The sequence below is a fragment of the Pyrgilauda ruficollis genome, unplaced genomic scaffold (assembly GCF_017590135.1).
Source record: "Pyrgilauda ruficollis isolate IOZ18807 unplaced genomic scaffold, ASM1759013v1 scaffold95, whole genome shotgun sequence".
NCBI lineage: Eukaryota > Metazoa > Chordata > Aves > Passeriformes > Passeridae > Pyrgilauda > Pyrgilauda ruficollis.
The window spans coordinates 633,954-649,347 of NW_024531599.1; the positions used below are offsets into that span (position 1 = coordinate 633,954).

Here is a 15,394-nt window from a genome sequence, read left to right on the forward strand (position 1 = left end):
CTCAGGTGCTGAAGTGACAGAATCCCAGGGTGGCTGGGGTGGAAGGGACCTCTGGGGATCAGCCGGTCCAACCCCTGCCCAGGCAGGGTCACCTGGAGCAGGGGATACAGGGATATATCCAGGTGGCTTTGGGATGTCTCCAGAGAGGGACACTCCAGGCCCTCCTTGGGTAGCTGCTCCAGGGCTCTGCACCCTCCTAGGAATGAAGTTCTTCCTCATGTTGAGATTGAACTTCTTGTTTGAGTTTGTGGCCATTGTTCATTGCTTGTCCTGTCCCTGGGCACCCCTGAATTGGTTGTGATTCCTGAGGAGTCCGTGAGCAGTGAGGGACAGGGCTCAGGCCCAGCAAGGGCAGCTGGACAAGGGGGATATGCCTGCTGACCCTGAACCCTGCTCCTCCCTGGAGCTGCAGCTCCTGAGCCTGGGGGGCTCCAGAAGGAAAAATTCCTTCCTGGTTTTTACCACAGGGGTCATACAGGACCAGGGGTTGTGCCATGGCCCTGCCATGGGGTCTGGTCCTGCACCCAGAGCCCTCAGGGGTCCCAGGGTGATGTTTCACCCCCACCTCAGGGACTGCAGCCTGTGCCAGCCCTGTGCAGGGCAAGATGCTGCAGTCACCTGCAGAGGCTGTGGAATAAACTTCACTCCCTTCCCATCACCACTGACCTTTCTCCCGTCCTCCCTTTGCAGCACCAGCCTCCAGCTGAGCTGCAAATATTCAGGGAAATATTTGGGCACAATTCAGGTGTCTCTGAGCGTGACTGGTCAGCAAGGAGGTCACACAGCCCCTGTAACTTGGAAGGGACCACGTTACAACCAACAAGGAGGGATGTTTTCAGAAACCCATACTGTCTTGATTATATTTTTTTTCCTTCTATCCAATTTAATTTGAAATTTGTGTAATTTTTAAGATTCTAGTGCATTGCTTTGCTTTCTTTTGGGAGTCTAGGCTGCAGTGGAGAAAAGTGCAGGACAGTGGGGACTGGGCTCTGCTCAGCTTGAGGAGAAGGGCTGACTTCCAGTTCCTCTAGAAAGAGACACCAGTGACTCCACCAGCATCAGTCTCTGTTCCTAAGAACAGCCTTGTGAACTCTCCCATTTGGGCTGAATTTTCAGTAAAAAATGTACTGGAGGGTTCCTTTCTAATCCGGTGAGCAGAAACTGAGGTTGTCGTCACCTGGGAGGGAAACAACCGTGGCTCTGCAGAGCTGTGGGGTGAGGGAAGCCAGCTGCAAACCTGGGTGGAAGGCTCAGCCTTCCCCTTTGCCATGGGAGCACTGGGACCCAGCTGGCCCAAGGCCACAGGAGCAGCTCCAGAGCAGAGATGGACAGGAAGACTTGGATCAGTCCCTGATCCAACCAGGAGAGTTCAGAGCTGACTGTCCCATCTTCCCCTGGAGATTCAGTCCCACTAAAAGAGATTTTTTTGCCCCACACTTTTTCTGTGTTCCTAATAGAACTGAAATCTGTAGAACTTTGTTTTCCCATGGCAGTCAGTGTAGTTTTCCACCAGAGAGGGATGAAAATGGGACCCAGTGACTGGAGAGCATTACACCTTGAAAAAGTAGGGAATCCTGTAGAGGGAAAAGTTTTGGGGTGCGTTTTTCTCTCCCCACTTAATCTAAAACATAAGGTAGCCTCAGGAAGCCACCTGTAGCCCATGACAAGGGCATGTGGGCCCTGGGACCTTGCTGAGCACACCTGGCTGCCTTTGGGGCTGCAGATTCACCCTGGGGAGCCCCTAGGTTTGGCTCTGCAGCAGTTTTGGGTGAGCAGGATCCGAGGGCAGGGATGGGCACAGGCACGGGGACAGACACAGGGACAGGGATAGCCTGAGTGCCAGCATTGACCTGGGCCTGCTGCACAGCACCCAGCATCCCTGAGGCCTTTCATCTCCCTTCCATCCCTCCACAACCCCACAAACTCCACCCCTGTTTTTTAATTAATAAATTAGTATAATTGTATTAAGCTCAGAGAACTGTACTCAGCCCCGCTGTGCCGTTTTCTGCTTCTGTTCCAGGCCTGAAGAAGGCTTTGTTTCCATGAAACCTCTCTTACATTTTCCAGCTCTACCAGTTGGTCAGGTCACAGTTATTAACTCTCCCTGCACATCTTTCTTCCTCTGCCAGGACCTGTGTGAGTTCCCTCTGGGGATTCCTGGAGACATACCAGGATCTCAGACCTCGGCACTGCTCCTGCCTGGGCCCTGAGCTTGGAGGGGAGAGCTGCTCCAAAACCTTCTGCCTCCAGAGTGGGCAGGCTGGGCCATGGCAGACCCTGCGGTCTCACCACGCACCCCTGGGAGCTGAGACACCAGTGTTGGCCGTGACAGAGACACTTCCCAGGGCTGGACCTGCCTGGAACCTGTCCTGGGGTGCCTGGATGAGGACAAAGGAATGCTGGCACCCTGCTAGGCTACAGCAGCTTGGCCAAATTAAGCTTGAAAAGATAAAAAATGGGTGGGAAAGGCTCTGTGTGCCATGCTACTGCTCCAGTCCTGCAGGAGGATGCTGAGGGGGTGAAGGGTCAGGTGGAAGAACAAGGACTGAGCATCCCAAAGACTGAGCCAAAGGAGCAGATTTTCCAGTGTCAGCCTCCATTCCTAATTTGGTGAAGAGTTTGCATATGAGTTTTGAATCCTCCATGAAGGAGCTGCAGGGTGCTGTGGCAGCCTTGAGTGCTGGTGGCTGGGCTAAAGAAGTGTCCCCAGTAGTGTCCTCCCTCACCCTCTGTGCCCAGGGACAGTGAGCAGAGTGGCTGAGGATCCCTGAACTGGCCAAAGGAAGGGATGTGATGCCAGAGGAATTCAGCTGTCCTGGAGACAAACCCAAACCCACCTCCCGAAGCCTCTCCCTCCCTCTGCCAGCCATGAGTGTGCTGTGGAAGTCCTGCAGGAGCCATCTGCATGGGGCCATCCTTTCCCATCCCTTGCTTTGGGAATGCAGTGTTTTCCTGGGAAGGTTGATCTCTCTTGGAGCCCGCATGCTTTTTGATTTCTTTTCTTCCTTCCAGCCCTGTCTGGGACCTGCTCTTTGCTCCCAGTTTATGGCATTTTCTGCACTTTACAGGCTCACTCCAAAGGGATGGGGGGTGCTGCAGCACACTCCAGTGTGGTGTGGGTGTGAATCTGTGGATGCTGCAATTCCTCTGGATACCCTGGGAACACAGACAAGGCACTGCTGTAACTACCAAGAGCTGCTCTGCATGTGGGCTGAGCATCTCCTGCAGTGCCCCCAGCCAGGAGACCCCAGTAGTTTGAATTCTCATTAATTCACCCCTGCAGCCCTGCTCCAGAATGAGCTGGCACATTCCCAGCTGCTTTCACAGACCAGCTGCAGTCTGGGGGGCTGTGACACAGAAATGGTTGGGCTGGGGGGGAAGCATGGGATATTTGGCCTGAAATATGGATTCATCTCTGGAATTAAGTCTTGAAATGGGGCTGCCCCAATTGCCACAGCTGCAGTGCTTGTGGTGGGCAGCTGGTGGGGAGTTGGTGTCTGGAGCTCTGAAGGCTTTTCCAAAACCGGAGGAGTGGGGATGGAGAACAGGCAGCTCTGTTCCCCCACCCTGGTGCTTGGGAAGCTGCTGCACTCCTGAGGCCCAGCAGGGGTGGCCCTGACCGGGGCCAGGGGGCTTAGCAGAGCTGGTGGGATATGAGGAGCAACCCGGGGCTGGAAGGAACGAGCCCAAAGCCTGTGTGAGCCCAGGGTGTGGTGTCTGAGTGCCAGCATGGGGACATTGCAGGGTGACCTGGCCCTGGCCCTGGGCAGAGTTCCCCAGTGAGGAGTCCACGCAGCCTCGGCCCAGGACAGTCCTTTAATGCACGTCTGGCTGCCAGGGACATCTCGGGGTGCCACCAGGCATGGGCCACAGGGGGCAGCTGCTGCCTCTGGGGTGTCTCTGCAGGGCTGGGAGGGGGTGGGTGGCAGTGGCCCTTGGGGACAGCACGGCCTGTGTGGCTGCTGGAGCAGGGACGCTGTGCAGGAGCAAGGCTGAGGGCACTGCTGGAAGGAAGAAGCTCAGGTCTCCTTTCCACATCGTTGTCCTTGTGTTTCAGCTCAGTGGGAACTTGGGGAAGGGCACAAAGGGACAGGGGAGTAGCGAGGGCAGGCTGGCAGCAGGGATGGGGACGGTCTTCTTCCCAGTGCTCCTGTGGGAAAGAAACAGCAGAGGGGCAGAGGGGCAGCTTTGGCTGTGGGTGGTGCCAGCAATGCCTACGGGATGAGGGTGGCACAGGCAGCACACCCAAAGGGGAACACCCAGGAGAAAAGGAGGGGGCTGGCAGGCACCCCAAGCCAGGGAGGTGTGGGACAGATCCCCAGCCAGGTGTGGGGTGGCACATGGGGACGGGTTGCCTTTTTCTGTAGGGAGTGGGGACATTTCTGCATCTCTCCAAGCACAGCCCAGAAGGCTGAGGGAGCACAGGGGGATCAGGACCCAGCCCTACCTCTCACTGCCCCGTGGGGGACTTGGCAGCGTCGAACATCTTCTTCCTCCCCTCCATGCCCGACATGGCTTCCACGTTCTTGCGCCAGTCGCCCACTTCCACAGGGCGTTCCTGCCGAGGGACAGGGCTGGAGATGAGGCTCTGGCAGCCCTGCCCCGTCCCTCCCCTGCACTGAGCCCTCAGCTGTGGGACACAGCTGCCCCCTGGCAAAGTCCCTGTCTCTGCCATGTGTCCCTGCACAAGGAGGTGGCAAACAGCAGCCTGATCTCCACAGAGAGGTGTGGATCCATGTGGATACTGCCCTCCCCAAAGCCTGGCCAAGCTGTATTCATGCACCAGAAGGCTCAATAATCCCAGAAAGATTTCTATAGGAGGAAGAAACCACGTGGGACTTTGGGTTACCAGCAGCACAGTGGGGCAAATGTCCTTACTGAAGTAAAAACACTTTCTGCATTGCCCTCCCACCTCCACCTTCTCTGAGCCTTTGGTGGGGACTGGGATTGTTGGTGTGACAGTGGGAGCCTGGCAGACACTTCCAGAGCAGAAGGGGAGGTGACAGCAACTCTGGGCAGGTGACAGCAGCTTTGGGAGCCCAGGTGTCTGCTCTGCCCCACCCCAGCATTCATAGATTACAAGCTGTGCCCCAAAACCATCTCACCACATCTAGAACAAACCCAGATGTGTCCTCCACCTGGTGCCCAGGGCTGTAAGCACAGTTTTTTGTCCAAAGGGCTGGAAAAGCTCACAATGGGGGGACAAATGAAAAACAGCTGAAAATTGAGATTCTTATCCAATTCTGCTCATCCAATTCTCATTCAATCTACTGAGCTGGAACAAGCTGGTGAAAGCCCTGTGGGGAGAGGGGATCCCCAGCTGTGCCTGGGGAGGAGGCACAGCTCCTCGTGCTGGGGCACCTGCACACCCCAGGCAGGTTTGGGCATTGCTGGCAATGAGACTTTCCCTTCTCACACCTCTGCCAAGCAGGTGGGAACTGGGCCATTTATCTCAGGCCAACTGCTGGGCTGCTCTGTTTTATCTAATCTGGCTCGGGGAGTTCCCTGGGAGATTTCTGGGTGTGATTGTGCCCAACAGGAGCTCTCGTGGTTCCCTACAGGATCAAAGATCAGACTCTGCATGTTCAGCTCAGCCGTAGTGCTGAGGGGGCCCAGATGAGAGACCCCCACACACTCTGGGAGGGAAGAGCACCACAGACACAGCCCTAAATCTCACGTTACCATCCACCTGGCCTGGCCCAGTCAAACTGGTCCTACATGGTCCTACAAGATCCCACAATGGGAATGGCTTCACAAGGCTCTTTCCAAGGCGGGCAGGGGTGAACACAGGGTGCCCTGGAGAAGGGCAAGGGCACTCCTAGGAAATGTGTCCATCTCCAGCCTCCAGAGCAGTCACCCACCTTCTCTGTGTCCTCCTTCTTGACAGACTTCAGGTTGGCCCTAAGATCCATGGACACTTTGTGCTTGGAGCCCAGCAGAGCCCTGAGCATGGCATCGGCCGAGACACGAACCCGGCGCAAGGGAGGGCGCTTGAACTTCCCTCGGAGATCAAGAACTTTGATTTTCAGATCTTTAATCTGCAGGGGCAGGGGAGGAGCAGGAGTGGGAGGTCACTGCTTGGCTGCCTTGCACAAAGAGCCCCTGTGGGAAGCAGTAGGCTCTGCCAGCACCGAGCCCCAGAGGGATCTGCACCTCCCCTGTGGGACCACCCCCACCAAGGCTCTGCCCAGCCAGGCTCAGAGCTGGGCCATGGGCTGGGCCCAGCCTGCTCAGGTGCAGCTGTACCATGAGAAGCTCTCAGACCCACAGGGGTGACCAGGAGAGTGAGGAACCTCTCTGTGGACCCCGAGGACAGTTTGAGTTCCCTTGGGCAGGGATGAACCTTGCTCTGAGTGGTGCCTTGCAGAGCAAACACCAGCCCTGAGAAAACCCTGGTGCCTGTCCCACATCCCAGCTCAGCCTGGTCCATGACACATCCCCACTGAGGCCAGAGCTGCCACTGGGAGGGAGTTTCCAGAAGGAACCAGCCCGTCCTCCCTCCTACCTCCCGGGTGTTATGGTTGCATTTCGCTTCAATGTCATATCTCTCCTCATCCACAATCTCCACCTTCTCGTGCAGCTCCCTGCATAGGTCCTGGGGCCAAGAAAACAGGAGAGCGCTGAGCGAGGCCCCTCACGCTCCCAAGGAGCTCACTCCAGCCTCGGGCTGAGCAGTACCTGGAGCTGGCTCAAGGAGAGCCCGCTGGTGTGCAGTGGAGTGACCCGCTCAGACAGGTACCTCTCCTTCTCTGCCTGCTTGTCCACGATCTCCTGATCCCACTCCTCCTTGGCTTTGGCCAGCATCAAACTCTGTGAGCATGAGGAAATGGCAGAAGTGTGAAGTGCACAGGCCCTTGTTTCCCCTGAGCCACTCACACAAGGTCTGTAGGATGGGACAGACTCATGTGCCACCCCCTCTGCTGTCCCCAAACATACATCAAAGCCTCCCCACAGCTGGGTGGGGCAGGCGGGGCCGGGCACGGGGCTGTGGGGCCTTGGGGCCGTGGGGCCTTGGGGCCGTGGGGCTGTCAGGCTCTGAGGCCATGGGGCTCTGGGGCTCTGGGGCTCTGGGGCTCTGGGGCTCTGGGGCTCTGGGGCTGTGGGGCTCTGAGGCTGTGGGGCCATGGGGCTCTGGGGCCTTGGGGCCGTGGGGCTGTCGGGCTGTCAGGCTCTGAGGCCGTGGGGCTCTGGGGCTGTGGGGCTCTGAGGCTGTGGGGCCATGGGGCTCTGAGGCTGTGGGGCTCTGAGGCTGTGGGGCCATGGGGCCGTGGGGCTCTGGGGCTCTGCTGGGCCGTGATCCCGCTGGCTGCTGACATTGGCTCTGCTGGGGCAGGCAATGTTTATCCCAAGCCAGAGCCTGGGGAGCTCCCAGTCTTGTGCTGGAGCACAAACAGGCTGAGACTTCAGAGCTGAAGGTGTGGGGGTCTCTCCCCACCTCAGTGAAGGGGAGGTTTGTTTGGACCACAAATCCCACATGAGTGAGAAGAGAAAGGTGGGGTGGGAGCTGCTCTGCACAGCCCATCCCTGAGCTTTCCTCACCCCTGTCCCACCGACCACGTGCTGCAACCTGGCTCCTTTCCCCCAGCAAGACAAACCCCAGGGAGTTTCCAGCCCTCGGGACTCACCTTCAACAAGAGTTTGCGTGATGCTGTGATCTTGGATTTTCTCTAGGGGAAAGGGGAGGGAAGGAAGACACCCTTTGAAAACAAACGTGCAGCAAACGCAGAGCAGCACCAAGGTCTCTCCCAAAGGGAAAGGCACTTACCTCCCTGCAGGCAGGGGAACAGCCAGGGAGGAGCAGAAAAAACAAGAGAAGAGAACAGGGCATCAAGGAATGAGAACAAAAAAGAGGGGACAGTCAAGGAATGCATCTCGTGTGGTTGCAGTTGGTTCCTTATTTCTGTATCTCACAGCTGCTACCAGCACGTGAACCAGGTCTGAGGTGAAGGTGCCCTCTGGAAATGCAGTGGGAGCTCAGGGCCACAGCTAAGAAAGCCAAAATGTCACTCAGGTGTGACAAGTGAGCTGGCACTGTGCCCATCATGCCAACCCCAGTTCAGTCCCTGTGATTCAGACACCCTCATTCCCCCACTCCCACTTCAGCTGGGTCGGGATGCTTGGATGCTGCTCAGGTTCACAGCGTTGGGACATCCCCAGGTCGTTGCTCCAGGAAAGCTTTACAGGGAGTTCCTCCCCTCTCTGCTCACCAGGGAATGTGTCGTGTTTGTGCAATGTGCTGCAGAGAGCCTCACGGCAAATCCAGAGGTGCTGCCCCCCCCCCCCCCCCCCCCCGCCAAATCTGCATTTCGGGATCTGGGAAAGCCCCGAGGTTTGAACTGGGACATTGAAAGAGCAAACAATTTGCATTTAAAGACAGTTTTTGCAAGGGGAATGGCACAGATGACTGGGGCAGGGCAGGGTCTCCCAGCGGATCCTCCCCAAAGGGACAAGCGCAGCCGGGTGAGGCTTTCTGGGCTCCGAGGGGACCGCAGCTACTCACGGCTCGGGCATCGCGGCGTGTGCTGCTCCCTGCCAAAGAGAGGGCAAGCGGCTGAAACAAAGGTGCAAATCCCAAATGCACAGAGGCAGAAGGCAGCGAGGGAGCGATGCCGAGGTGCGGTGCTGCCCCGCGCTGTCGGCGGAGGGAAGCGGCTCCGCAGCCTCCATCCCCGGGGGAACGCGGGACGAGCCGCCGGGCTCCGGGAGAACCTGCCCGCATCTCGGGCAAGCTGCAGCGTGCCGCCAGCCGGCCCTGCAGGGCTCGGGCTCCGGCTCCTCGGGGCTTTTCCCAAGCTCCGAGCTGTTCCCCCGCCGGCTGCGTCTCCCGCCCCAGCTCGGGGCAAGGGATGGAGGCTGGAAATCTCAGGAGAAATAGGGGTGCCTTGGGGGTTCCCCCACTGTGTCGGCTCAGGGAGTCCTGTCCTGCAGCATCCGTGGGCAACGGCAGGGATGGGAGAGCCAAAACCCACCCAGGGAGCGCCGGAGCAAAGGGCAACAACTCTGCTCTGGAACCGGGCTGAGGGCTGGGGGTGCCCATCTGGAGAAATGAAGGATCTACGGAGACCTGAGGGCCCCTTCCAGTGCCCAAAGGGGCTCCAGGAGAGCTAGAGAGGGACTTTGGACAGGGGATGGAAGGACAGGACAAGGGGGAACGTGTTATCACTGCCAGATGGCAGGGTTAGATGGGATAGTGGGAAGGAATTCTTGGCTGTGAGACCCTGGCACAGGGTGCCCAGAGCAGCTGTGGCTGCCCCTGGATCCCTGGAAGTGTCCAAGGCCAGTCTGGACAGGGCTTGGAGCAACCTGGGATAGTGGAAGGTGTCCCTGCCCATGGCAGAGGGTGGGACTGGATGGGCTTTAATGTCCCTCCCAACCCAAACCATTCTGGGATTCTCTAAGTCAGACCCCACAGCTGAGCAGGTTCCTTCAGCAGTCATATTCCAGGTGAAACACTCAGGGTTTCCTATTTTACATTTGCCTGATGATCCCAAGCCCTGGCAGCTGCCCCAGCCCATGCTGCTCCCCTGGCCCTGCTCTGACCCCACTGTCCCCTCCTGTGCTGAGCAGCCGGGGACCCTGTGAGTCCAAGCAGCAGAAAAATGTGGGGTATTTCACCAATCCTTTTAATTTTTTTCCCCCCTCAAACAGCTTTTTCCAGGCATGGGTTTAGTGCTTTTCCTTGGGAGTGAAATGGACAAGCTGTGATTTTTTGCCTTGATCCTTTTGCATCCCCTGATATTTGGAAACTCTTTTAGACCCCCAAGGATTCATGCTGGGGGAAATGAAAAGCTGGTCTCAAACAGCTGCTCACAGGTTTGTGTGGAGCTTGTGCCAAGCAAATCTCAAGGCACTTCCTGGCTCTGTCCCCTTGTCCCTGTTCCATCCCCATGCCCCCACAGCTCAGCCAGACATGTCCTGAATAAATGAAGTTTGGGGGATGGGGGGAATGTAATCAAATCCTGACAGGAATCATCTTCCCTAGAGCCTCCCAATCCAGATCCCCGGATTTACAAGGAAAAATCCCAAGAACAGGAATTTCTTTGTCCTCAAACCACATCAGACATTCAGTTTCCTGCTTTTGTGGAAGTTTTTGGTGCTGTGACAAACATCCCAGAGGACACCAGGCAGCACTGGTGCCTTGAGCAGGCTGGGTCCCAGCTGCTGCCCCCAAGTTTATTTTGGGGGTGGCAGAGGAGTCTTTCTTTCCCTGGAGCTGAGAGGGCTGGGAGCAGCCTCAGCGTTTCCATTGTCCCCTGCTGGAGCAGAGCCCAGCATTCCTTGGGGTGGGGTCCACACCACCACCTCCAGCTCACGACCTCTACCAAGGTCAGTCACATTTTAGGGCCAAATGGTCCTAAATTGGCTTCCCAAACAACTGCAGGGACTCGGCTGTGCCAGTGGGACATCCCCAGCAATCCCCAGTGCCAGGACTTTTGGACTCCAGCTGGATCTGGAGCATCTATAAGAGACTTGGCTCCCTGATGGGGACGAGAGGATCTGGGTAAGCTAATTCTGTAATATTTGCACTTTCCCAGCTGTGAAAATCTTGTAAAGCTTATTGAACCAGTGGATCATGGAAATCCTTAAAAGAAATAATCCCATAAACCAAACCAAATCAATCCTGACATCCTCCCCTATCCCAGGAGACTGGAGACAAACCATAAGCACTCTCCCAGCTACCATGACTCCACACTCTGCTCCCACCAGTGAGCCAGGTTGGAACACCCAGCAAGTGCTCCTCAAACAGTCCTGTTTGCCACGGTTTGGGACAAAAACAGGCAAATATCAGCTCAAAGTCTTTGTCCCCATTGCAGCCTCACCAATCCTCTCTCCAAGAGCAGAGGAAATGTCTGATCCACCTCAGAGAGGGGGAGAAATTTAAGCAGATTCTCGTGCTGGGGGTTCCCCTGTGTCACATGCGAGTGCTGGGGGTCTCGTGCCCATCTCAGCACCAGCACACCCGGAGGGGACAGGGGGCAGTGGCAGTGCCTTACCTGGCTGTGCAGGAGGGAGGTGACGCCTGGCCTGGGGACAGCCGCGCTCTGCCGGGGCTGGGGCTGAGGGGGGGTATTGAATCCCAGCCCTGCCTGCAAGTGGTCGGTAAAAATAGCACAAATCCCCTCCTCTGCAGGCATCTGCTGCAAGCCCCAGGAGTGCTGGGACTGCTGCTCACACCTGGGGCCCTGCCTGGAACACAGAGACACACACAGGTCACCAGTGTGTCACTGCGCTTGTGTCCCAGGGCACCCACAACCCCCCTTTGGTTCAGAGAATTCCAGGGCTGTTTGCATGGGAAGCATCCTGGGCTGGTTTGGGTGGGAAGAGACCTTAAAATCATCCAGTCCCAGCCCTGCCATGGGCAGGCCACCTTCCACTATCCCAGGTTGCTCCAAGCCCTGTCCCACCTGGCCTTGGACATTTCCGGGCATGGGGCAGTCCTGTGCATCCTGGGCACCCTGTGCCATGGCCTCAGCACTTTCCTAGGGAAGAATTTCTCCCCACTATCCCATCTATCCCTGCCTCTGGCAGTGGGAAGCCATTCCCCTTGTCCTCCAGGCCCTTATCCAGTCCCTCCCCAGCTCTCTTGGAGCCCCTTTGGGCACTGGAATGCCCCAGCTCAGACAGCACCCACTCACATGGGGGTTTTTGGGGTCACACAGACACGCTCAGGCTGACCAGTGCTGGTGATGCCGTGGGGATGGGCTGGATCCTCCTGGCACCTCTGCCCTGTGTCTGTCTGTCACACCTCTGTGTGTGTCTGGTGTGACAGGGCTCCAGAGATGCTGGAAAAGGCAGCGGGGTGTGAATAGCCTGGGAGCTGCTGCCGTGCTGAGCCCTGCACGATGGGGCACACACAGGACAGTGCTGGCCCAGGGAACTCCTGGGAGCCACCAGAGGCACCAGAGCAGGACAGGGAACCTCAGCAGGCCAGACTGCATCGCTGAGGGGTGATGGTGTAAGCCAGCAAATGTGGGGTCACACTTCAGGCCAGGTGGGGTGGGGACCAAGGAGGGCACGGTTCCCTCTCTAAGGACAAGGACCAGCCCCACTCCCCCAGCACAGCCCTGCAGCTTGGCATGCTCAAGCAGCTCCCAGCCCCTCACAGGCCCTGAGGTTTTCCCCAGGAAAAGCAGTGAAAAAGCTGCTGTCTGTCCCCACTGCTCCCCACAAAGCCCCTTGCCCAATGTCCCTTTGCATGACAAGGGCTGCAGGGCAGGCAACACCTGTTCCTCGGGATATTTTTAGGGACAAATTTAGGAGCAAACAATTCCCAATGTGGGGCCCAGCAGGGACAATGCCTGGCATGTTAATCCTGGGGCTTTTATAGCCAGGAGGGACACACAGCTGCAGGATTGGGGCAGCTCCCATGGTGGGGAGCACAGACAGCTCCATCCTGCAGAGCCTTCCCGGCTCCTTCCCCCCGACTGGACACCAGCAGGAGCTGCTGGGAGATCGGTGACAGTAGCAATGGCAGTGGCAGTGCCATCCTCGTGTGAATTGCACCAAGCAAGTCCCAGTGGGCAGGAGAGAAACCCCCCTGCATCCAGCCCACCCCCGGGACCCCTGCAAGAACCCTTTCCTGGCTCCAAACGCCAGCGCAGAGGATCTGCTGCCCCTTCGAGCAGGAGGAGGAGGCTTTAACCAGCCCCGTTAGACCTTTATAAGGAAAAGCCCCCTCGGGGCCAGGCCTCCAGCATCTTTCCTCCCGGATGCCTTGGAATTGTTTTCGGAGCACAGAGGAGCCAAAATTAGCCTGTGACAACGGCGCTGCATTCCCGCAGCTCCGGGGATGGGGCGGGGGCTGCTTCGGATGCCATCTGCTCCAGTCTCAGGTTTCATCCTCTGCTGGGACCCGGAATGAGAGGAGGAAAGGGCAGGAGAGGGATGGGGCAATGGGACTCCTAGATTTGGGTTTTTTTCCATGGGCCCCGGCTCTGCCATGGGTGCTGCACAGAGGGACTGGCAGGGGACCGAGATGTCCCATCCCTCCTCCCCAGCTGACACAGAGGGCACGTTCTGAGTCCCCATCCCTGGCTCACAAACCACAGGGAGCTGCCTCTAGCTTGGTTGTTTTATCAGGTGCCACCTGGACACCACTCTGAGCTGCTGGGGGTGGGAAGGATCAGGCTGGAAATCTACAGGGTAAAGCAGCTGAGGGCAAATTCAAAGCAAAATAATACAAATATATCTGGGATTGGCTCTGCTGGTCAGAACTGGGTGCTGATAACACCCGGGTCACGGGTTTGATCCCCATTCACTTTAGAGTTAGACTGAAAGATCCTTGTGGGTCCCTTCCAACTCAGAATATTCCATGATTCTGTGATCTGTCCATGTGCTGCTGCTGTTGCTGCTGCTGCTACAAATAAAATATTCCCCTATTACTGGGAGCCACTGGTTGAAGGGAAGGGTTCCCCATGGGCTGCCACCAAGGAGATGGATGCCAGCAGAAAATTCCCAGAGAGCTGTATGGGGAGGTCAGACCCAGCCAGGAGCAGGTCCCCAGGGACAGCTGCTTGTCCCTGAATGTCCTTGGGATCTACAGGTCACCTGTGTTTAGTCTCTTACAGGTGGGCCCCCTGACACGTGTTTAGAGGATGGGGCATTTTCCCCCTCTGGAGTTTCTAAGTCCCTGGAGGGTGTTGGTGCATCAGTCCCACACCCATAGTGGGGGCTGCCAGAGCTGCCCAATGGTCCCTGGCTCCTCAAGGTCTTGGGACTCCAAATGCAAAGGTACCTGACTCCTGTGAGCAGTTCATCTGCCCCAAATGAATCCAATCTCCCTGAAGAAATGGACTTGAATCAATGCTGGAGAGTTCCTCTGGAACCTTCCCACCCACCCTGTCCTCATCCTCTCCCAGCCACCATCCTCGTTCCATCAACCCTGATGGAATTCACAAAGTCAACAGCTCCCAGAGCATCCAGGACAGACTTAGAAATAACAGCTGAGTCTCTGGTGTCCTTTGGGACTGAGCCTCTGGTGTCCTTTGGGACTCATCTTCACTGCCACGCTCGCAGTCCAGCACTGGGGGGTGACAGGAGACCCCCAGCTGCACCAGCTTGTCACAGGACTGGGATAGATGATGCCCCACAGATTCACCATGGTGTGGGAGAAGGTTTTCCTTCTGTGGGACAGCTCAGGGACCAGGGGACAGTGAGGTCACCTCCTAAGCCAGGTGATTGCAAGGCTGCAGGGTCAGGTGGCAGTGAAGTGGTGAAGGGCCATGGGACTTGTCCTGAGAAGTGGTCCTCTATGGTGTTTCTTCTGCAGACCATCCAGCAGATATCAGCCCTCCTGAGCTGCCAGAGGAGCCCAGCCAGTCGCCCCTGCTCTGTGGATTGGTGACAGTGCAGTGGAAGCTCCTGGGATGCTTCTCTAAGAGCCAATGCCTCCTGCAGCCCTGGGGAGAATTTCCTCACCCTGCTGCATCTGTGAACAAATCCCACCAAACCCGAGGGATGCCCCAAGATGGAAAGGGGGCAGAATTTGGATAATCATCACAGCCTGGCCTGGGAACCAGCACAGCCCCAGGCCAGACCCCAAATATTCCCCAGGGGCTGAGAGACCTCTCCCAGCTCATCTTCCCCACTGATCTTGACCCCATTGCATCAGCCCCACCAGGGCATCCCCATTGCCCACTGCCTGGCAGGGCAGAGGCTACTCATCCCTTTGGGATGTGCTGCTCCATGTCCTGCTCCTGTCCCAGCCCCCATTCTGGGAACCCCAAGCTCTGGAGACCCCCTTGGGCCTGGTGCAGCTGAGGAGGGTGCCCGTGCCAGCCCCTCCATCCCTGGGCACGGGACTCACCCTCCCCACTTAGCTACAGAGGGCAAATCCATTGGAGGCAGCTCTGGGGCTGGATGCCAAAGCAGGACAATTATCCCTAAATGCAAGAAACACCTCCCACTTCTAGAAATATCATGGCCAGTTTGTTTTTCTCTGCTTGAATACTTTGGGAAGGCCTGAAATGCTTTCAGAAGGTGCCAAAGCTGAGGAGGGTTCCCCAAAAGCCAAGGGGCCCTTTAGGAACAGCACAGGCTCCTGCCTCGTGCCTCTGGCACATGGAAAAGGCTTTGTTAAATGAGCAGGAATTACCTACTTTGGGGTAGTGGAAGGACATTATTGAAATGGAGCCACATGCTGAAGACTTTAAACTTCCAATGGCTGTGCCAGTGACAAATGAAACCTTCCCAGTGCTGATCCTGTGGACTCTTCTCACCAGGACAGGGATTTGGGCTGTTCTGTGCCAGTGGCAGCCATGGCTCAGCAGCGACATCAGTTTGAGTATCACAAAGTCCAGGCTGGTTTCCAGCCTAAGGCAAAATATTCTACATTAAAAAAAAAAAAAAAAAAAAAAAAAAAAAAAAAAAAAAAAAAAACAAAAAAAAAAAACAA

General features: G+C 56.9%; 1 protein-coding gene across 1 annotated transcript; it reads right to left on the bottom strand.

Annotated features, from left to right (window-relative positions):
* Positions 1-3,799: 3,799 nt before the first annotated feature.
* TNNI1 (troponin I1, slow skeletal type) lies at positions 3,800-11,025 on the bottom strand. Its single transcript, XM_041489569.1, has 9 exons — positions 10,995-11,025; positions 8,501-8,529; positions 7,766-7,769; positions 7,626-7,667; positions 6,679-6,810; positions 6,506-6,595; positions 5,862-6,038; positions 4,448-4,558; positions 3,800-4,150 (listed from the first exon to the last, which is right to left on the bottom strand). The coding sequence occupies exons 2-8, from the start codon at positions 8,509-8,511 to the stop codon at positions 4,451-4,453; spliced, it is 564 nt and encodes a 187-aa protein (XP_041345503.1). The 5' UTR covers positions 8,512-8,529; positions 10,995-11,025; the 3' UTR covers positions 3,800-4,150; positions 4,448-4,450.
* Between the last annotated feature and the right edge of the window lie 4,369 nt (positions 11,026-15,394).

What these genes read in the sequence shown, in the direction of transcription:
- TNNI1 (XM_041489569.1), bottom strand. An exon ending in GCAACCATAACACCCGGGAG is followed by an intron (nt 6,039 to 6,505) that starts GTAGGAGGGAGG and finishes CTGCCCCTGCAG; the next exon opens with ATTAAAGATCTGAAAATCAA. An exon ending in AGAAGGAGGACACAGAGAAG is followed by an intron (nt 4,559 to 5,861) that starts GTGGGTGACTGC and finishes GTCCCTCGGCAG; the next exon opens with GAACGCCCTGTGGAAGTGGG.